The sequence below is a fragment of the Mytilus trossulus genome, chromosome 2, assembly GCF_036588685.1.
Source record: "Mytilus trossulus isolate FHL-02 chromosome 2, PNRI_Mtr1.1.1.hap1, whole genome shotgun sequence".
NCBI classification, from domain to species: Eukaryota; Metazoa; Mollusca; class Bivalvia; order Mytilida; family Mytilidae; genus Mytilus; species Mytilus trossulus.
Window position 1 is genome coordinate 18,189,161 of NC_086374.1, and position 24,356 is coordinate 18,213,516.

At 32.9% G+C, this 24,356-nt stretch overlaps 1 protein-coding gene across 3 annotated transcripts in view; it reads right to left on the bottom strand.

The window, feature by feature from the left end:
• Positions 1 to 822: 822 nt before the first annotated feature.
• LOC134706656 (DNA-directed RNA polymerase I subunit RPA2-like) overlaps positions 823 to 24,356 on the bottom strand; it is a 39,146-nt gene continuing 15,612 nt past the window's right edge. The window contains exons 16-32 of one of the 3 annotated variants that reach the window (XM_063565781.1): positions 22,894 to 22,910; positions 21,728 to 21,863; positions 21,023 to 21,096; positions 20,319 to 20,525; positions 19,222 to 19,419; positions 18,794 to 18,901; positions 16,381 to 16,557; positions 11,111 to 11,194; positions 9,775 to 9,829; positions 7,571 to 7,667; positions 7,059 to 7,200; positions 4,159 to 4,217; positions 3,562 to 3,659; positions 2,670 to 2,795; positions 2,420 to 2,547; positions 1,765 to 1,929; positions 823 to 1,328 (exon numbers count right to left, since the gene is read on the bottom strand). In XM_063565781.1, the coding sequence (XP_063421851.1) occupies positions 1,104 to 1,328; positions 1,765 to 1,929; positions 2,420 to 2,547; positions 2,670 to 2,795; positions 3,562 to 3,659; positions 4,159 to 4,217; positions 7,059 to 7,200; positions 7,571 to 7,667; positions 9,775 to 9,829; positions 11,111 to 11,194; positions 16,381 to 16,557; positions 18,794 to 18,901; positions 19,222 to 19,419; positions 20,319 to 20,525; positions 21,023 to 21,096; positions 21,728 to 21,863; positions 22,894 to 22,910 (2,096 nt within the window). In that variant the 3' untranslated portion in view covers positions 823 to 1,103. Of the gene's footprint in view, positions 1,329 to 1,764; positions 1,930 to 2,419; positions 2,548 to 2,669; positions 2,796 to 3,561; positions 3,660 to 4,158; positions 4,218 to 7,058; positions 7,201 to 7,570; positions 7,668 to 9,774; positions 9,830 to 11,110; positions 11,195 to 16,380; positions 16,558 to 18,793; positions 18,902 to 19,221; positions 19,420 to 20,318; positions 20,526 to 21,022; positions 21,097 to 21,727; positions 21,864 to 22,893; positions 22,911 to 23,343; positions 23,361 to 24,356 lie in introns of all 3 variants that reach the window. The other 2 variants (XM_063565782.1, XM_063565780.1) reach the window with 2 other exon arrangements.

A 24,356-nucleotide genomic window follows, 5' to 3' on the forward strand; every position in this document is an offset into this window, starting at 1 on the left:
TGTAAGTACCATTATAAATACAAAGTACATGTATCAAGGTGTAATACATGTACAACCAAATCATTGTTTGTTGCATCCAGTTCAGTATGAAAAAGGGTTAAAAAAATCCCTTAAATTTGACAGGTGTAGGAATTTAACCCTTCATTTTATTGCTGAAATTTTTTTTTAGTCATCAACATATATCTTGGGTGTTTCAAAGCACCTTTCAATTAAGTTTTGTATTTCTCTTTAATGTTTTGGAAACTTGAGGTGACATGGTTACTAAATCTTGTAAATGGATGGAAAAAAGTGAACATTTACATTGTTGACTTTTGGTGATGGTGATATACAATGAAGTGTTATGAGAAGTTTTAACTGTAGTGCTTGACAGTATAACACTTTACTCATGCCATCTATTTCTTTATTCAAAACTAAGATAAATTCTCTAAAATTTATTTATTTATTGTGTACAGAATCACAATCATCCAGCACTCTTGCGAGAACGATCATTGACTTATTATATCTAGGCTTTATATTTATATACAATATTTATATATAAATATGTATCCTAAATACTTTGGAGTTCAGCCATTTCAAACAAATGGGGGAAAATATTTTCAAAATTAGTTTGTTTGACATCTCTATGATTGATATTTTACAACGACATTGTAGACAAGTACTTGAAGTTGGCTGAAATATGATTTCCAGTTATTTATTATGTATTGTTGGTATGCATGGCCTGAAAAAGTCTTAGTTTAAGTTAATACAAAAAAAGTTTCACAAGTAAGAAAACTATTCAAGACAAAATAAAACATTGAACAAATATACATATAAAACAAAACATTAAAGTTTCACATATTGTTTAATGAAACATAACAAATAAACAAAATACCTATAAACACATACTGTTACTCATAAATAATGCCATAGATATAGTGAATCCATAGATAACTTCAAATGTCTACCTTATACATCATAAAATGAACAACTAAATCCAGTAATGTATTCACATTTATAAGAAAATAAGTTTATGGAATACTTAGCATTTCATAGGTTTCTTGTTAATGACAGGTGCCTTGAGGAAGAATAATGCTTGGATATCTAATTGGATGTCTTGAGGAAGACTAAAATGCTTGGATATCTAAGTTCACCTTTATATTGATTGCGGCTAACTCTGCTACAAGGTATTTGAACACATAAGGCACTTTGATAAGTTCTATAGAGTTTGTTTGTTTACAGATAGAACACGACCATTTACGTTCCTGTTCTGCTGAGACGGCTGCATTAGCTGATGGAGGTCTGTCCATATATGGGGATAATATACTTCCACATTTTTTGCATACACGAGCCTGAAAAATATATAAATTATTAATTTGAAAGTGGTTGAATTATTCAGCTTTTTAGACACATAAAAACTATGTTACAAATTTGTATTTACTAAAACGGCGTATTTTAAAACACAAGTACTTCTTATTTTTTGCAATTTTAGCAATTTTTTTTCACTTTAAGAGCCCATATACTGTGTGTTAACCTTTTTTTTTTATTTTTAAATAATTCTGCAGAAATGCAAACATTTTATGTGAAATGTTCATGGTATATGCAATCATATATGTCCCAAAGTGGAATAAATCACTTCTTTAGACATTAGATATAGGTTTTCCCTACCCATTATAGCCAGGACACTAAAATAAGGTCAATGGTAGGAAAACATATGAAACTTATGAAACATTTGTAACTTTAAATTTAAAGGTAAGTTGGTTAAAAACTCTCCTATAAACTACTTACTAATGATGAATCTGAACAATTGAGAAGTCTGTCTTGTAATAGAAATGCTGAACCATGAGATATCAAAGCATCTCGTTCCATCTCTCCAAATCTTATTCCTCCTCCTCTCTTCCTTCCTTTCACTGGCTGATGAGTCACCTGATCTATTGGACCTGTGGTTCGTACCTATAACAAGTTAAATGTATTTTACTTTCTGTACTACCAACCTTGGAAATATTTTTAACAAAATGTAAAAAATGTAAAAAAAATGTAAGCATTTTTATTTATTTATTACAATTAAGTTACAAAATAAATTAATATTGTCTCACTCACATACCTTAAAAATATTTTCTGGGGAATAATCAGTACTATAAAATATTTTCTCATAGGCATTATTTCAGGAAAAAGATGTGTTAGCCACAAACACATTTAAATATTGATTTTAAATAACTGTTTTTTAATGGCCTATTTTATGTTAAATTAGTTGTCTATCATGAAGACTATTTTGATTATTTATGTCTTTATATTTTGTGATAGTTGGATTGCTATCTCACTAACATCTTTGTCATTCATAAATAAAGTTATATGGCCAGTAATTGAATAATCTGGAATGATAAAGCTTGAACCATTATACAAACTGCCATAATCACGTCTACAGGATTTACAAATAACAAACCTGGAATTTGTCAGACACCATGTGTCTAAGTCTTTGGTAATAGACAATACCAATAAAGATGTCTGCCTCCAGTTCTCTTCCATCTACTCCACTATACATTCTCTCTGTCCCATAGTAATTATAGCCAGCTGAAATCGATAAAAAAAAATATCATTTTTACATGATGGATTTATAATTGCTTAAAATATAGAAAAACAGATTTTGATATTTGGTACAAGTTTTGTTATAAAGATAGCAACATAGTGATTACCTGCATTCAGCATTTTGCCCATATAATCAATTGGTGGTTGATCTTCTGTGTATTTAAATGGTGTGGCATCATAACAATGGCCATGTGAAGCAGCAGACTTTCCTGCCATACTCTCTATCATCATACCTAGAAAACAGTTGAAATCATAAATTGTAAATGACAATATGCACTGATGTAATGTTCCATATGGCTGAAATTTAATTTTTGTAGATGACCTTTATATTAACATTTATCATATAATAGGGATCAATGCCCATAGGCATCAACTGTGAATTTTGGTACCAAATTTTCATGGATTGAGGAAAACTTGCATTTTCTTGGCTATTTGATTAGTGGTTTTGCAAAAGTCTGCATAAATTTGTATAGAAAATTTGTTATTAGCTGTACATAAGAAATTGCGGTACTGGGGTAACCACTAAATACACAAAAATTGGTATCCAGCGAATAATAATAAATACTCAGTAAGTGAATAACACTATTGTGATTTGTAAACAAAGTAAGAAGTTTGACTGATTACTATAGGTTGCTATCAAGGGGCAAATATTAAAACTAGAGGATCTAAAGAGCCTATGTCGCTCACCTTGGTCTATGTGAATATTAAACAAAGGAAGCAGATGGATTCACTGACTGAGTTAAAAATCACTGAACAATGCATTTTAGTTAAATTACATAATACAATTCAGAACGTGACAAAAAGTACTGTTTACTACATAGATAGTGGGGAAAAATCTGAAGACAAGTAGCATAATTCAATTTGATTTTTAATATCAGAATTAAAAGTCAGCTAAAGAAGAATGTCATAAAACACCATTGATTTGTACACTTAAAGTGTTCATATCAATGGTGTTTTAGGACATTTGTAATGGACACAAATCAGCCCATAGTGACTTACCAATTGTCATTCTAGATGGATAACCATGAGGGTTGAATATGATATCTGGAACCATTCCACTCTCAGTAAAGGGGAGATTTTCTACTGGATACAACATACTAAAATAAAATGGTGTATAATTTTACTGCTGGTAATAATTATATATCTACTGGGTGCAAAACACTGAAATCAATAAAGTGTTGACAGTACTGTACTGGTATGTAAAAGATATGTCTCTTCTGAGCAAAACATAGCATATTTTATTACGTTTTGTATATAGAGGTATTTAGACTTGTATGGAAATTTGCCAGTCATTAATAAAAGAGAAACAAGTTCCTGCGTCACAACTTTAAGCATTAGCGATCATTAATAAAATGTGCATGATATCAGATTATTGAAAACTTGAAACATGCCTACGAATTCCTATGTTTGATGTTAACCTGGCTTTTTATAGAGGTATGGGCTTTGCTCATTGTATTGTTGAAGGCCGTACGGTGACCTATGGTTGTTAACATTTGTGTCATTTGGTCTCTTGTGGAGAGTTGTCTCATTGACAATCATACAACATCTTCTTTTTTATAATTACCTACAAATTTCTATGTTTGATATAAACCTTACCTACAAATACCTTTCTGTCCATGTCTACTGGAAAATTTGTCTCCTACAATGGGATTCCTCTATAAAAGAAAGAGTGGTAACATTATCTCAATTTTCAAAATACAGAGTTGTAGCACCAATACACCTTATCGCTATTTGTCCGCCATTACTGGATATCACACAGGTTCCCGTAAAATTATGACGTCATAAAACAAAATAGCTGACGCCACAATGAAAAAGTGATTGTTGTATGCGTCAAAAGTTCAAGCGGCAGGGTCAGCCCGGAATAGCGATAAGGTGTATGACAACAATGACAACAAAACTAACTAGAGGCTCTAAAGAGCCTGTGTCGCTCACCTTGGTCTATGTGAATATTAAACAAAGGAAGCAGATTGAAAATTGACTACAAAAGTCAATAACTCCTACAGGGGTCATTGACCATTTCTTTCATGTTGACATATTTGTAGATCTTACTTTGCTGAAAATTATTGCTGTTTATAGTTTACCTATATCTATAATAATAGTCAATATAATAACCAAAAACAGCAAAATGTCCTTAAAATTACCAATTCAGGGGCCGCAACTCAAAAACAGGTTGTCCAATTCATCTGAAAATTTCCGGGCAGATAGATCTTGACCTGATTAACAATTTTACTTCATGTCAGATTTTCTCTCAATTATTTGGTTTTTGAGTTATAAGCCAAAAACTGCATTTTACCCCTATGTTCTATTTTTAGCCGTGGCGGCCATCTTGGTTTGATGGCCAGGTCACCGGACACATTTTTTAAACAAAAAACCCCAAAGATGATTGTGGTCAAGTTTGGATCAATTTGGCACAGCAGTTTCAGAGAAGAAGATTTTAGTAAAAGATATATAAAATTTACGAAAAATGGTTAAAAATTGACTTTAAAGGGCAATAACTCCTAAAGAGGTCAACTGACCATTTTGGTCATGTTGACTTATTTGTAAATCTGACCTTGCTGAACATTATTGCTGTTTACAGTTTACCTATATCTAATAATAATATTCAATATAATAACCAAAAACAGCAAAATTTCCTTAAAATTACCAATTCAGGGGCTGCAACCCAAAAATAGGTTGTCCAATTCATCTGAAAATTTCAGGGCAGATAGATCTTCACCTGATTAACAATTTTACCCAATGTCAGATTTGCTCTAAATGCTTTGGTTTTTGAGTTATAAGCCAAAAACTGCATTTTACCCCTATGTTCTATTTATAGCCATGGCGGTCATCTTGGTTAGTTGGCGGGGTCACCGGACACAATTTTTAAACTAGATACCCCAATGATGATTGTGGCCAAGTTTCAAATAATTTGGCCAAGCAGTTTCAGAGGAGAAGATTTTTCTAAAAGATTACTAAGATTTACGAAAAATGGTTAAAAATTGACTATAAAGGGCAATAACTCCTAAAGTGGTCAACTGATCATTTTGGTCATGTTGACTTATTTGTAGATCTTACTTTGCTGAACATTATTGCTTTTTACAGTTTATCTCTATCTAAAATAATATTCAAGATAATAACCAAAAACAACAAAATTTCCTTAAAATTACCAATTCAGGGGCAGCAACCAAACAACGGAATGTCAGATTCATCTGACAATTTCAGAGCAGATAGATCTTAACCTGATTAACAATATTACCCCCATGTCAGATTTGCCCTAAATGCTTTGGTTTTTGAGTTATAAGCCAAAAACTGCATTTTACCCCTATGTTCTATTTATAGCCATGGCGGCCATCTTGGTTAGTTGGCGGGGTCACCGGACACAATTTTTAAACTAGATACCCCAATGATGATTGTGGCCAAGTTTGGTTAAATTTGGCCTAGTAGTTTCAGAGGAGAAGATTTTTGTAAAAGTTAACGCCGGACGCAGGACGACGACGACGGACGACGACGCCGGACGCCAAGTGATGAGAAAAGCTCACTTGGCCCTTTGGGCCAGGTGAGCTAAAAATGAGTATAACTATGAACTATAGTTCACTAAGGATACCCTGCTATAAGTTTTCTGAGCAAGGCTATACAAATTATTAATACATTGATATAAACTTGTTTTTGTATACTTGAATATACATTTTACATTTTTAAATTATGTGTGAATAATTACATTAGATGTAAGTTTCATTATAATACGTTATTCTGATTGGCTAACATGTTATTCCGTAAACAATTGCATCAGACAATAACATTTATCATGCATGATGACACAAGGTCCCACAAAAAAGTGCACAGGTGAATTAAATAAAACTGGATAAAAATCGTGTTTTTATGGGTTTAGCCAAAAAAATGTAATTATAAGTATTGAATACTTCTTTTTGAAACTTTATAGGGTTGTAAAAGCGTTGACCGTGCGTACATTTTTAGAATGAAGCGCTTCCGCGCTTCATGCAAAATGTACTTCGGTCAACACTTTTACCACCAAATAAATTTACAAAAAGAAGCATTCAATTCATAAATAAAAGATATCAGGATCTAGGGTTGACATCAATGAGGTAGGGTATCAATTTAAAACAAAATTCAACACCCAAAAAAACAGCACATTTGTTATTTCCTGGCCTTTTATAGCTTACTATGCAGTATGGGTTTTACTCATTGCTGAAGGTTGAACAGTGCTCTACATTTTTAATTCTGTGTCACTTAGACTCTTGTGGAGAGTTGTCCTTTTTGCAATCATACCACATCTTCTAAGTGCTAAACATCTAGAGATTAACACATGGTTTAAAACAATTACACCTGTACATCAGCGTGATAAGAATTTAGTGAAAATCTCTTTTAAAATGTTTTTTATTTCCACATTACAGTGTTAAAACATCTACAAAAATTCTCACTGATGACATTTCATTTAAAAGTACTTACCACAATTCTGAGTAAAAGTACTCACCACAATTCTGAGTAAAAGTTCTTACCACAATTCTGAGTACAATACAGACTTTCTCCATGTCCCCTGTTCCTGTGTCATTACCAATTATTTTGATGTGATCAACATAAGAAGGTTCACTTTTACGATACCTTTCTACTCTATATTCTCCTGTCTGCAGATTGTAGAAGCTGGAATCAAAAAACTTAAATTAAGTAATACACGAGTTAGAGTAGTGGAAACTGTTTCTCTAATGATTTTTATCTTTCCTTTACAAACATTTGCAGAAAGTTTTGTTCTTTTTATGCGACGTCATCAGATATTGTCACTTTTTTTCATGACGTCACAATAGGAAATTCAGAAGAAATCAAGAAAATTAAAGACCATAATCAAATTTCGACCAATTATTTACTGATAAAACAGATATTTCACTAGTGATGAGAAAAATCTTTCTCACACCGCTTAGGAAATGTGAAAATAGCACAAAAATTAGAGAAATAATGATAAATGTTTTTTTTGCAATAGTCCTTCCAGATATATGTGCCAACATGTAACTGGTACCTGTAATAAACATCTCCATCCTGTAGATATGTACCAATAGGAGGTAACCCATCAGGATCCAGTTTTCCTTCTGTTCTTTTGTCACCTGCTTTACTACCTATATCAACAACATAAAATTATTATTTTAAGTTTAAAACTTACAATATAATTAGTCAACAAAATAATATCATATCAGAGTAAACAGTGGTGGATACTTGTCAAATACATCTTATCCCTATGTGTCTGCCATGGCTATTAACCACACACATTCACATACATTTTTTTATTTTATTTTTATACTATCAAGAGAAAAAATTCTGAGGCTGTAAAGGAAAAGTGATTGTTGTATGACATCCTTATTTCAAGTGTCCCAAATTCTTGGTCAAGTGTCACAGATTCTCAAATAGCAATAAGGTTAGCAATGTCATTTCAGGAAATTTGATTTATTAAATTATAGTTATACACAATACAATGTATTTGTTATCAATGATTTCAGCAGGCAGGTTTCTAGTCTATTCTTAGGCAATTACATAACATCTATTTTTAGCTTAGTAGGAATAGTGCCCTAGAGGGGGTTAGAGTATTGTTGATGAATTGAGAGGAAGCATCGTTGTATTTGATGCATTACAATCAGTTATCCCACCCACCAGCCCCAACTACACCTGTGCATTAACTGGGTATTTAACTTACGTGATAGGTACGATATGGATGTATTAAAAAATGTAAAATTTTAAAGGTGTTACTCTAAGTTACAGTCAGACCAATATTGTGTAATTCTGACTCCCTGTTCTTGGTATTTCTGTTTAAGAATATTCATACAGTTGTTTAGTTTGTTATATTTTCATTCAAGCTAAAGTGTTTTCATGCTATGCATTCCTGCGAAGTTAAAATATATCATCTATAAAATTGAAGTTATAGAAAGAGTGATTTGAAATTGCTATGACATGTTATATTTTCTTCATATATCTTGTTTGTTAGTTTAAATATATTAATATTTGTTCATCTCTTGTTTAGGGGCTACTCATATGGAAATGATATGTGCCTTTCTTTTTAATTCCAGGGGAATCATACTCCCCCAATTCAATAATACATCAGATCTTTTAATTCCAGGGGAATCATACTCCCCCAATTCAATAATACATCAGATAGGTTAATTCCTGTCGAGGAACAATTGTATTTTAAGTAGTATTTTTACTACGCTGGGATCGCCCAGGAGCAATTAGGTTCATTCCTGTCGAGGAATGTAGGTTCATTCCTGGGGATCGCCCCAGGAAACACATAGGCTCATTCCTGGGGATCGCCCCAGGAAACACATAGGTTCATTCCTTGGGATCGCCCCAGGAAACACATAGGCTCATTCCTGGGGATCGCCCCAGGAAACACATAGGTTCATTCCTGGGGATCGCCCCAGGAAACACATAGGTTCATTCCTGGGGATCGCCCCAGGAAACACATAGGCTCATTCCTGGGGATCGCCCCAGGAAACACATAGGTTCATTCCTGGGGATTGCTCCAGGAAACACATAGGTTCATTCCTGGGGATCGCCCCAGGAACATTTTTTACTAATCGCTTATTTTTATTTTTCTCATATTTTGATAAGTTTTGAATTTATTTTCTCATATTTTGAATAGTTTGAAATGTTTATTTCAATTCTCTTAAGTGAATGAGTAGCCCCCAGAAAGCCAATAATGTATTATATAGTTTGTCATACAATGTAGAAAGATATGTACTGTTATGATAGTTTATTTTAATATTTAGTTTGTAGTTTTAGTATGTTTTGATATTTTAATATTAAACATATATCTTAAATTGTGTTGTGTATAAAATAAAAAAAACAAGAATGTGTCCTCAGTACACGAATGCCCCACTCGCTTTATCATTTTCTATGTTCAGTGGACCGTGAAATTGGGGTTAAATCTCTAATTTGGCATTAAAATTAGAAAGATCATATCATAGAAAACATGTTTACCAAGTTTGAAGTCGATTGGACTTCAACTTCATCAAAAACTACCTTGACCAAAAACTTTAACCTGAAGCAGGACAGACGTACGGACGGTCGAACAGACGAACAGACCAGAAAACATAATGCCCCTCTACTATCGTAGGTGGGGCATAATTACATACTATTTTTAGATATTTCAAATTTAATTTATAAAGATGGACCTAATTTATAAATACATAATGTTATAATGTAAAAATAATGATATTAAAAATACTTCCATACCAAATACTAGCACTGTTCTGTATTTGTCCTGTGCTTTCTTCCTCAGATCAATCAGCTGAAAATAGAGTAATAAAATTGAGAAAGGAAATGGTGAATATGTCAAAGCGACAACCACCTGACCATAGAGCAAACAACAGCCGAAGGCAACCAATGGGTCTTCAATGTAGCGAGAATTCCCGCACCCATAGGTGTCCTTCAGCTGGCCCCTAAAATATGCATAATAGTACAGTGATAATTAAGTTGGTATAAAGAGTGGTTGATTTCAGATTTTAAAAGTTGATGAATAATGGGTTGAATAGATGGATACATGCACACTGCATGGCTGGATAATACATTCTATTAAAGGAGAAAATTTTCTTTCATCTTAAATATTTCTCACTAAATGTTCTCAAAATGTCAGGTCTGCAATTTTTATTTACAATGAGAAATAATTATTCTGACTCCTATAAACAATCTCTACAAAATGCATATATTAATGGTTTTTTATTTCATTAAAAAAAACGCTATGTGACTCAATTTCATTTGAGATCAATGTAGAATCTTCCTTACAGTTCACCGGACCCTGATTCTTACTTTTAAGTATTGTCAATGAAGCAGTAACATGTATGTCTAACAAAGGCATAGTAGGATAATGGCATATCATAAATATTGAAAAATTTTGAATCAACAGCAGATCTCAACAGTTTCTGTTAATAGGTTTATTCCGTTAAAATCTATGTAAGAGGGTGGGAAGAGAAGTTTAATTATAAGGTCATGGGTCTTTTTTGCAGTATGAGTCTATTAATATTATGCAATCTGTCTAAAAAAATGGTTCTTGGTTGAAGGGATAGTTTGAAACTCCATTCCTTCCCTCCTGCACACATTTCAACGGAAAAGCCCCAGTCTATTCTAACCATTTTATATCCCTAGAACATTTTAAGTCTGAGATATTTTTTTATTGACAACTGCCCGTGTTAATAAAATTGAAAATGGAGAATGCACTTGACATCTTTTTATGATTTTTGTTTGATTGTTGTCTCACAAAGTAGCAAGTCTTTGAATATTACATCCATTTTGATAGAAAAATGTACAGGACACAAAGGAGACTGAAAAGAAAGTTGTCTTTCATTTTTAGCCAGGCGTTGTCAGTTTATTTTCGATTTATGAGTTTGACTGGTATCTTTTGTCTCTCTTTTGTATCTCTTTAATATCTATTCCACATAGGTTTTCTAATCTTTACTTTGGATTAATCCATATTTTAAGACGGTTTTAAAGAATTTGGTACATTATATACTGCATATAAATGTATGTTTCAAATGATATACCATTTTACAGTATAAGAAGTCTGATAAATTACCTCAGATTTATAAATAGATCCATGTGCAAATCCTCTATCAAATGCTGATTTATTCAAAATCATGGCATCTTCCATGTCATAACCCTAAAAACAAATGAAAAGCTATAAAAATTTGTTCAATATCTGATTACACAATTTGTTGTCAGGTTGCAAATGTAGGAATGCATTGACAATGATGTTAATAGTGTAAAATACATTTGTAAAACCCTATAAAACTTACATTCTTGTTATCAGACAATAGATCTAAAGTAGCTAGGATTAAGTCTGTTCCAATAAATGATTTAATAGATAATACATTGTTCGATGCTTTGTCATGAACATAAAATACATGGCTTTTTCAAAATAATAATGAATAAAAAATATACCTTGTTAGAAGTTTATATGAACTTTTTTTGTCAGCAATCCTTAACATTTTAAGGACAAACTAAAAAACTTTTATGATACCCCTACTTTTACAGTTTATTTTTTATACAGGAAGTTGAAAACAATTACATGCATTTTGATTAATACATTTTAAAGCATATTTACATGAAGCCAGATACAAATGCCATGGAGTGCTTATTTGTAGCTCTCTAGAAAAATGCTAACAATATTTCATACATGGCCTATATGTGCTTTATACAATACATAAGTATGTCGGTATTAAACAAGAAGTTGATGCCTGATGAATCTGAAACCAATTCACACAATATACAATGCTGACATGAAGCCTATTAACAAATTTTAGATGAACAGCTTCCAGCTGTTTGAATTCTTTAGAACCCCTCTTACAATTTTTTTCCACTGAAACCAGACTGTTAAAAATAAACTAATTTTGTGAATAACAGCCGTTACAACAAAAATTCAATTGCCATGTAACGTGGCTGTACCCAAATTGCACCTATTTTGACAGTTTTTTCACCTACGTTTTTTTATGATCAAGAAAAAAATGTCCATACTGTGTTCATTTTGTAGCCCTATCCTTCTTTATTGTATAGGTACACCAATTTAATTTTTAATCCATATTGAGTCATAAAACTAGAGGCTCTTTAGAGCCTGTGTCGCTCACCTTGGTCTATGTGAATATTAAAAATTTTACTGAACATTCTTGCTGCTTACAATTATTTCTATATATATTGAACTTGGCCCAGTAGTTTCAGTGGAAAATGTTAGTTAAAATTTACAAATTTCAGGAAAATTGTAAAAAATTGACTATGAAGGGCAATAAATCCTAAAGGGGTCAACTGACCATTTTGGTCATGTTGACTTATTTGTAGATCTTACTTAACTGAACATTATTGCAGTTTACAGTTTATCTCTATCTATAATAATATTCAAGATAATAAACAAAAACAGCAAAATTTCCCTAAAATTACCGATTCAGGGGCAGCAACCCAACAACGGGTTGTCCGATTCATCTGAAAATTTCAGGGCAGATAGATCTTGACCTGCTAAACAATTATACCCCCATGTCATATTTGCTCTAAATGCTTTGGTTTTTGCGTTATAAGCCAAAAACTGCATTTTACCCCTATGTTCTATTTTTAGCCGTGGCGGCCATGTTGGTTTGTTTGAAGGGTCACGCCACACATTTTTTAAACTAAATACCCCAATGATGATTGTGGCCAAGTTTGGTATAATATGGCCTGGCAGTTTCAGAGGAGAAGATTTTTGTAAAAGATTACTAAGATTAACAAACTAGAGGCTCTCAAGAGCCTGTGTCGCTCACCTGTTACTGTATTTACTGATGTCGATCATCTCGGTTGGTAGGTGGGGTCATTAGACACTTTTTTTTAAATAGATACCCTAGTAATGATTGTGGCCAAGTTTGTTTAAATTTGGCCCATAGTTTCAGAAAAGAAGATATTTGTACAAGTTACAACTAGAGGCTCTCAAGAGCCTGTGTCGCTCACCTGTTACTGTATTTACTGATGTCGGCCATCTTAGTTGGTAGGCAGAGTCATTAGCTTTGTAAATAGACACCCTAGTAATTATTGTGAACGAGTTTGGTTAAATTTAGCCCAGAAGTTTAAGAAAGAAGATTTTTGTAAAAGTTACAAAAATGACAAAAAGTTGTTCAATATTGACTATAAAGGGCAATATATCCTTAAGGGGTCATCTAACAACTTTCATCATGTTGACTTATTTGTAGATATTACTTTGCTGAACATAATTGCTGTTTACAGTTTATCTCTATCTATAATAGTATTCAAGATAATAACCAGAAACTGCAAAATTTTCTTAAAATTACCAATTTTAGGGCAGCAATCCAACAACGGATTGTCCGATTCATCTGAAAATATGTGAGGGGATAGATCTTATTCTGAGGGACATTTAAATCTTGAAAGAGTTGCCCTAAATGTCTTAGTTTCAAAGATATCAAGCAAAAACGGCATTTTACCACTATGTTCTAATTTTAGCCAGGTCGGCCATTTTGTTTGGTAGGCGGGGTCATCGGACACATTTTTTAATCTGTATACCACAATAATAATTGTGGCTAAGTTTGGTTAAATTTGGCCAAGCAGTTTCAGAGAAGAAGATATTTGTACAAGTTACAAAAAATGACAAAAAGTTGTAAAAAATTCACTATAAAGGGCAATAACTCCTTAAGGGATTGACTGACAATTTTGATCGTGTTAACTTATTTGTAGGTCTTACTTTGCTGAACATTATTGCTGTTTACAGTTTATCTCTATCAATAATAGTTTTCAAGAAAATCACCAAAAACTGCAAAATTTTCTTAAAAAAAACAATTCAGGGGCAGCATCCCAACAAAAGGTTGTTGGATTCGTCTGAAAATTTCAGGGCAGATAGAGAATGACCTGATCAACAATTTTACCTCATGTCAGATTTGCTCTAAATGCTTTGGTTTTAAAGATATAAGCCAAAATATACATTTTACCCCTGTGTTCTATTTTTAGCCATGGCGGCCATCTTGGTTGGATGGCCAGGTCATCGGACACATTTTTAAAACTAGATACCCCTAGGATGATTGCGGCCAAGTTTGGTGAAATTTGGCCCAGTAGTTTCAGAGGAGAAGATTTTTGTAAAAGTTTACGGACGACGGACGACAGACGACGGACGCAGGACGACGGACGACGGACGCCAAGTGATGAGAAAAGCTCACTTGACCTTTCAGGTCAGGTGAGCTAAAAATGACAAAAGTTGTTCAATATTGACTATAAAGGGCAATAACTCCTAAAGGGGTCCTCTAACAATTCTGATCATGTTGACTTATTTGTAGATCTTACTTTGCTGAACAGTATTGCTGTTTACAGTTTATCTCTATCTATAATAGTATTCAAGATAATAACCAAAAACTGCAAAATTTCCTTAAAATTAACAATTTTAGGGCAGCAACTCAACAAAGAGTTGTCAGATTCATCTGAAAATTTGTGAGGGGAAAGATCTTATTCTGATGGACATTTAAATCTTGAAAGATTTGCCCTAAATGTCTTAGTTTCAAAGATATAATTCAAAAACTGCATTTTACCGCTATGTTCTAATTTTAGCCATGTCGGCCATTTTGTTTGGTAGGCGGGGTCATCGGACACATTTTTTAAATTATATACCACAATGATAATTGTGGCCAAGTTTGGTTAAATTTGGCCATGTAGTTTCAGAGAAGAAAATTTTTGTACAAGTTACAAAATATGACGAAAAGTTGTTAAAAATTGACTATAAAGGGCAATAACTCCTTAAGGGATTGACTGACAATTTTGGTCATGTTGACTTATTTGTAGGTCTTACTTTGCTGAACATTATTGCTGTTTACAGTTTATCTCTATCTATAATAGTATTCAAGATAATAGCCAAAAACTGCAAAATTTCCTTAAAATAACCAATTCAGGGGCAGCAACCCAACAACAAGTTGTCCCATTCGTCTGAAAATTTCAGGGCAGATAGATCTTGACCTGATCAACAATTTTACCACATGTCAGATTTGCTCTAAATGTTTTGGTTTCAAAGATATAAGCCAAAATATACATTATACCCCTGTGTTCTATTTTTAGCCATGGCGGCCATCTTGGTTGGATGGCCAGATCACCGGACACATTTTTAAAACTAGATACCCCAAGGATGATTGTGGCCAAGTTTGGTTAAATTTGGCCCAGTAGTTTCAGAGGAGAAGATTTTTGTAAAAGTTTACGGACGACGGACGACGGACGCCAAGTGATGAGAAAAGCTCACTTGACCTTTCAGGTCAGGTGAGCTAAAAAATGGTTAAAAATTGACTATAAAGGGCAATAACTCCTAAAGAGGTCAACTGACCATTTTGGTCATGCTAACTTATTTGTAGATCTTACTTTGCTGAACATTATTGCTGTTTACAGTTTATCTCTATTTACAATAGTATTCAAGATAATAAGCGAAAACGGACAAAATTTCCCTTAAATTACCAATTTAGGGCAGCAACCCAACAACAGGTTGTCCTATTCATCTGAAAATTTTAGGGCAGATAGATCTTGACCTGATTAACTATTTAACCCCATGTCAGATTTGCTCTAAATGCTTTGGTTTTTGAGTTATAAGCCAAAAACTGCATTTTACCATTATGTTCTATTTTTAGCCATGGCGGCCATCTTGGTTGGTTTGACGGGTCACGCCACACATTTTTTAAACTAGATACCCCAATGATGATTGTGTCCAAGTTTGATTTAATTTGGCCCAGTAGTTTTTGAGGAGAAGATTTTTGTAAAAGTTAACGACGACGACAGACGACGGACGCCGGAGGCCAAGTGATGAGAAAGCTCACTTGGCCCTTCGGGCCAGGTGAGCTAAAAATGGGTTTGAATCAACCTCCAAACTATCCATGATTTTGTAATGAGGAATACCCAAATTGCATCCATGCTTAAATTCACATGGTCAAAAGTGTAATAACCGAGCTTTTGTTTAATTTCTTCAAATATTTGAATAATTAGATATTAGTCCATGCTTACTCTTCATATTTTACGAAGTGGATACTCATAGTATATTGTATTTGCTAATTTTAAAAAGATGACGTTTTGATGACGTCGCATGGTGACGTTTTCAGACATTTTTGCCTTTTCAGTAAACAGTCCATCTGTTGATAAATACTGTAAACGTTTTGTGTATATCTGAATATGTTTACCTATGTTGAAAGACGTGCATAGTATCAAATCATAAAAATACAAATTGTTTAGTCTCTAGGAAATCTTGTAAGATTACCGTAGCTATTTTTTTCTAAATGGTGCAATTTGGGTACCCTTACGTTATGCCTATAGTGAACATCAGATATTTGTGTTCAGGCAGTTAATACACAAACTCACTGTGTATGATATAACAGCTACCACAGCATTAGTTCCCATGGGATAGTTGTCTACATCATAGTGATCATGCATGCCTGGTCGGACCATTGGTGATTGAGGGGTCTGTATTCTGTATAATTTATTATCAGCTCTATACTTGTAGGCATGGCAAGGTGTTCCCATAGTCTGTTTACCCATCTGTAAGAGGAAAAACAATCAGAATTCATGGATTCATTATCATTCATTGAATACCAATATTTTTTGGATTTCATCGGTACCAGAATCACGAAATTGAATGTTCAACGAATACAAACTTTTATATAGGCTTGTTTACACACTTCAGCAAAACAACGAAATTAAATATCTACGAACATGCAAGTTTTTCTTAATCCATGAAAATTGGTACCCACGAAAATAAATGAATTCACAGTAGCAATTTCTCGAAATGTTTTGAAATACTGTTTATTCAGACAAACTTATATGTTTGATTATAAACTAATAAATTATTTTTAGTCATATGTGAGGACAACATACTGATTTAATCAGAAAAATAAATCTGTAACCATAGCAACATTTACTGAATTTTGGTTCTTAAGAAAATACTCCATAAATGATCAAGGATAAGTAATAAGTATTGCATAAATAAGCAATATAATTTCAGAAGTGAAAATTCCTAAAACAAACATTGGCACAGTTTTTTTTTTTTTACAGCTTTTACATTAATGCTAGCAAGACAAATCTTTGTTTGACTTGCTTGCTTTGCTTGTATCAATGTTTGCTGAAGCATGGCAATTAAGATAGGCGGGGCTTCAGCTTGTATACAGCATACTTAAATTTTATTGGACGTTATGTTTGAAGTTAAGGACAGTCACACTAAATTTTAAAACATCACAAGATGACAAATATAAAGCGCAATCGTAGAAATGGAAGCCAAAAATTTTTTTTTTTTTTTCTCTCAAAGATATGCATTTTTTTTATCATCCAACTGAAAAGACTGTCGTCAAGTACTTTTAGTAAAACAAAAAAGCTATTCGAACACACCTACTCTGATTTCGAGTGATTCATTACATAGGTATTTCATTTGACCCATATATTTCATCTTTTAGTACTATGATATTTTTGTGTTATAACGTCAACCTGTAGCTTTGCTATATAAAAATGATAGAATCTGAAGCGAGATGATGTATCAAATATTCTTTCTTTGTACGTTTTCGACACAAAATATCCATCTCAAACCCACCCTCATAAAGAAGGTGCACTTGATTTTCTAATAAAAGGGATAAATTAATTAGGGGGGGGGGGGACTAAATTATTTCATTTATTATGTCTATTATTATTGAATATTGCGCACTTTGGACTAATTTTTGCTTGTAAACCTTCAAACTGATTATTCTTTGTTTATAGAGAAGGCGATAAGTGCTTTCTGTTATGTTTACTTTAGTAAGATTTTTTTTTAAAGTGAATAGAAACAAATCAAATAACAATTTTCTTCTCAAATACGAGTGTTTTATTGTAAAAAACAACTATTTGCATAAGTTTTTAATTTATCTTTTACATAGTTAAGTAGAACAGTTAGATATCAAGTCAACGACATGGTTATATATCAAGTTGGATGAAGAAAATTCTTCCCCTTTTTTTTAATTAATACATACGGAGAACATATCAATCTATAAGTTTACTGATTTCCGTGTCTGTCCTTCCATTACTTGACTCAAGAAAAAAAAAAAAAAATAAATTGGAAACAATTGTATCAAAAAGAGAAAATCGAGCGAACCTTCTTATGTTAGGGTGTGTTTGAGATGAATAATTTGTCTAAAAAACGCACAAAGGAAGAAAATTTGATACATCATCTCGCTTCACATTCTATCATTTTTATATAGCAAAGCTACAGGTTGACTTTATAACATAAAAAAATCACAATACTAAAAGATGAAATATATGGGTCAAATGAAATACCTATGTAATGAATCACTAAATCTGAGTAGGTGTGTTCGACTAGTTATTTTGCTTTTCTAAAAGTACTTGACGACAGTCTTTTCAGTTGGATGATGAAAATGCATATCGTCGAGAAAAATCAAATACATTTTTTTGGCTTCCATTTCTACGATTGCGCTTTATATTTGTCATCCTGTGATGTTTAAAATTTAGTTTCCTTAACTTCAAAATAACCGTCCAATAAAATTTAAGTATGACGTATACATTCTGAAGCCCCGCCTATCTTAATTGCCATGCTTGAGCAAACATTGATACAAGCAAAGCAAGCAAGCCATACAAAGATTTGTCTTGCTAGCATTAATGTATTAGCTGTAAGAATAAACAGAAAACCATACTTTAGAAATATAATTGAACACATGTTATAAAGCAATATCAGACATGCAATTTTTTTTCACACTAATGTATTTCCCTACAATGTAACGTATGTTGAGTACTGTACCTGACATTGGTACATGTTCCTAGGACTCTGGTTACAGTCTGAGTAAGGTGTTAGGCAAGCCAATGATGATAACATTCTAATTTCACTAAACTCTTCGTGTGTTGTCACCTGAAAATAGACATTTCCATGTTACAACGAGAGAGCCTTATTCATAAAAATAAACAATTATCAATGTTAAGTATACATAAGCATACAGATATCCATACAAAGTTGTTTGAATCATCAAACTTATTTTGTATAGAATTGTGTTATCTGTCAGAAATATTAAAGAATTTTAAAAATATCTTGGATACATTTTAAAAATCAGCAGAAAAAATATTAATTGCATTATATAATATATTTATTAAAGTACATCATTCTCAGTTGGTATTTCACATTTCGTAAATATATAAAAATATATACAAACTTATTGAAATGATCCAACTTACCCCAGGAATAGCCTCGTTCTGATTTATACAGATATCCATATAAACTTGTTCAAATGATCCAATCATCTCTGTTGTATCTAATGCTAGGTTCTTAACTGGTCTCATCATCCTAGCTGGTGTTGTAAACAGGTACAGACCGGGATACTGACTAGCAAATTCTGTCTTGGGAATAAGACATATCTCCATCATTGTGGGAACCTGAAAAATCAGACAAATATATCATATATGATCAATAATGGCTTAGAATGCGCAACAAAGTAGTCACTTTTGATTTATCAAAATTAATTTTAAAATAACAAGGGAGATAACTCATATTATTATACCTTACATATATTTTAAACAATTCTATTGGGTAAAACGTTATCACGTGACATGGAATAATTCAGTTGTTTTTCATTCAATTACAAGGAAGGATGAATAACCCTAAAAATTTCCACCAGCGGTGAATAACCCTATTATTCACCAGCGAATAACCTTTAGAGTATGTTTGTTGATTTGTACTTGAGTTATCTCCCATGAAAATGACGTCACAGACGTAAATAAACAAAATGGCAGAGATTACGTTACACTTGAAAGCCCAACAAGAGATGAGGAAATAAGGCATTAGACATGAATAGAGTGCCAGCAGCTGATGAAATCTCTTATAAAGTAACGGTCCTTTTCAGGGCCTTCAATATTTTACAAAAAGATTTTACCTTTGTTGTACATTCTAGAAATTTTAGAACACAAATGTATGTTCAAGCGTAAGCTTGTCTTTTTTTTTTATTGTTATGTGAAGAATATAGAAAGACTTTGTATTTTAATTTTCAAATTGCACAATATGAATTATATTTACAGCAAAGTATCAAAATAGTTCAATAAAGTTTTGGCCTATAATCCCATTCTACAGTAAATTAGGAATTATATTGTAACATTCTTATTAATGAGAGGAGATACATTACAGTTACTTTGTCTTCTGATATTGATATTCTCCTTCACCAAGGATCGCACTACATTTGTACTTATACTTGCACCATTGTTGGTTGTCAAAGATTCACAAAAATGTATGCACCTATCTCATTCCGAAATTCCATGCCTTGAATTCTTTAATTGCAAACCTGTTTCAAACCTTTGACTTTCATAACCCTCAATTTCTGTTCTACTTTTTTAGCTATAGATGAATGAAGATATCCCATGTGTCTACCATCCAGTAAAACAGGGAAGCAGTCTTTAAGGTTCCCAGGTGGAGGAGCATCAAATGGTGTCACACCAAGTGATATCAGTAACTTGTATAAATGTGCTGTAGGATACTGTATGTTGACAGCCTGTGAAAATGGAAACATGTTTTGTGACAAAAATTACTATTCTGTCAATATCTACCTGTTAGTTTATGTTGCTGCAGTAGAGCATGCTAACTAATCATTCAATTTGAAATTTTTTGGAGGAAAATGAAACCCTCATGTAAAATTTTAAATTGATACATGAGTATCCAAATAAACAGCAATTCATTGAGACTATGACACTTTAATGATATTAACAATGACATTATTAAACCAATAATGAGTTATGCATTAACAAATTGACTACCTTCTCACAACCATTCCTTTAATTTTTCATGGAAGGTTTTGAAGACTGTAATTACATGTATATAGAAATCCTCAGAACAAATTTAAAGAAGTTCAGAATGAGACTTGTTGTCTGTGTTGCATTATTGAAGTTTCATAAGTTGACAGACAGACACATTAATATATCCAACAACACTGACAACTGTTTTGTCAAAGAAACAAATCAAACAAAATAACAACACATTTACATTCCTTACCTGGCAAAATGCTGTCATGTGATTTAAGAGACCACAAGGGGCTCCATCAGGGGTGTGAACAGGACATAGAAAACCTGAAAACAATTTACAAATCTTTAATATCATCTTTTAATGCAATTTCGTATACAGTGGATTCATTATTAATTGTTGCATACCAATTTTTGTGGGTTGTATGGGTAAAATTGAAACACAAATTCAACTATTCAATGAATCACAAATATTGCATAGGGTTTGTATGCAGAGATTATTAAAACCACAAAATCAAATATCCACAAAAAATGCAAATTTTCATCAATTCACGAAAATTGATACCCACGAAAATAAATGAATCCACAGTATGTTTGAAGATTGAATTTCTTATCCAAAACCTAATTCTTTCCACGGTGTTTCAACAAATGACAGAACAGCTGATAATTTGATGAAATCCTTTCAATTAGTTTATTGTTCATGAGATTTATTATCTAATAACACCTAACTGCAATTTAAAATTCTATGGATTAATAACAATGAAATTAAATCCCAATTCAATATGCCGGATTCTCATTATTGTATCTCAAACATAGAACCAAGTGCAGGATTTTCTCGCTGTGTTGAAGACCCATTGATTGCCTTCAGCTGTTTTCTTCTCTTTGGTTTGGCTGTTGTCTCTAGCACATTCCCCATTTCCATTCCTAAATTTTATATATGTATAAAAAAATTGTTTACCCCAAGCCTCTGGAAGAAATTTTCTGACTGCTGTTGTTCTCATCTCAGCAAAGAAAGCTCCTCTATGAACAGAACGGAAATGTGAAAGATATCTGTAGAAATTCAGTTTGTCTGCCACAACTGCTAATCCAGATGTCTGTCAACATAATACATATAATGTCTATATCATAATGGCATACAAATGTGAAGAAATCATGACTGCTTTACCTGATATTTTACAATTAAATATTTGTTTAATCAATGGATTAAACGTATGTAAAAAGTTGAACTGCTTTACTTATTTTATGCACATTGTGCATTTGGATATTTTATAGGTCATTAATTATTATTTTCCCTCTCTTTTGTGATAAATTCTTTACAGGAAAAACATTGAGTACAGAAATTATCTTCCTTTTATATTAATATTCAATAACTTTTATGAATCATATTTTCTGATCTGTAAACTTTTACTTGTCTCTGTATCTTTTTTTTTATTTTACACTAAATGAAAAATATGGGGGAAAATTGAGTTCCCTAATAAAAAGCTTAACCCCACATGCTTATGTTTCTAAAAACCTGAATCTCAGCACTAGTTTAATTATGTATGTTAGTAATATTGTTCATTGAATATTTATGATGGATCTTTTGGATCATTAAAATAATTCAAAATTTGCCTAGATTCAGGAAATATTAGACCGTCTCATGCTGTATGAAGATAAAATTCTGACCATTGACTACTATATGTCTTTTATTGTTTATATGATGTTGCAGGGTTGATATGTAAATGATGTAGCACACACATCTATAACTTTATTATTATATGTACCTGCATTAAACCTAGACCTGACCTTGGTATCAGGTTACCAGTTGATAGTAGGTATTCTACATATTTACCTGTCCTTCAGATCATACATACCTGCATTAAACCGAGACCTGACTTTGATATCAGGTTACTAGTTGACAGTAGATATTCTACAGATTTACCTGTCCTTCAGATCATACATACCTGCATTTAAACCGAGACCTGACCTTGATATCAGGTTACCAGTTGATAGTAGGTATTCTACATATTTACCTGTCCTTCAGATCATACATACCTGCATTAAACCGAGACCTGACTTTGATATCAGGTTACTAGTTGACAGTAGATATTCTACAGATTTACCTGTCCTTCAGATCATACATACCTGCATTAAACCGAGACCTGACCTTGATATCAGGTTACCAGTTGATAGTAGATATTCTACAGATTAACCTGTCCTTCTGATCATACATACCTGCATTAAACAGAGACCTGACCTTGATATCAGGTTACCAGTTGATAGTAGATATTCTACAGATTAACCTGTCCTTCTGATCATACATACCTGCATTAAACCTAGACCTGACTTTGATATCAGGTTACCAGTTGATAGTAGGTATTCTACAGATTATCCTGTCCTTCTGATCATACATACCTGCATTAAACCTAGACCTGACCTTGATATCAAGTTACCAGTTGATAGTAGATATTCTACAGATTAACCTGTCCTTCTGATCATACATACCTGCATTAAACCGAGACCTGACTTTTATATCAGGTTACCAGTTGATAGTAGGTATTCTAAAGATTTACCTGTCCTCCAGATCATACATACCTGCATTAAACCGAGACCTGACCTTGATATCAGGTTACAAGTTGATAGTAGATATTCTACAGATTTACCTGTCCTTCAGATCATACATACCTGCATTAAACCTAGACCTGACCTTGATATCAGGTTACCAGTTGATAGTAGATATTCTACAGATTTACCTGTCCTTCTGATCATACACACCTGCATAAAACCTAGACCTGACTTTGATATCAGGTTACCAGTTGACAGTAGATATTCTACAGATTAACCTGTCCTTCAGATCATACATACCTGCATTAAACCTAGACCTGACCTTGATATCAGGTTACCAGTTGACAGTAGATATTCTACAGATTAACCTGTCCTTCAGATCATACATACCTGCATTAAACCTAGACCTGACCTTGATATCAGGTTACCAGTTGATAGTAGATATTCTACAGATTAACCTGTCCTTCAGATCATACATACCTGCATTAAACCTAGACCTGACCTTGATATCAGGTTACCAGTTGATAGTAGATATTCTACAGATTAACCTGTCCTCCAGATCATACATACCTGCATTAAACCGAGACCTGACCTTGATATCAGGTTACCAGTTGATAGTAGATATTCTACAGATTTACCTGTCCTTCAGTTCGTACATACCTGCATTAAACCTAGACCTGACCTTGATATCAGGTTACCAGTTGATAGTAGATATTCTACAGATTTACCTGTCCTTCTGATCATACATACCTGCATTAAACCTAGACCTGACCTTGATATCAGGTTACCAGTTGATAGTAGATATTCTTCAGATTTACCTGTCCTTCTGATCATACACACCTGCATAAAACCTAGACCTGACCTTGATATCAGGTTACCAGTTGACAGTAGATATTCTACAGATTTACCTGTCCTTCAGATCATACATACCTGCATTAAACCTAGACCTGACCTTAATATCAGGTTACCAGTTGATAGTAGATATTCTACAGATTTACCTGTCCTTCAGATCATACATACCTGCATTAAATCTAGACCTGACT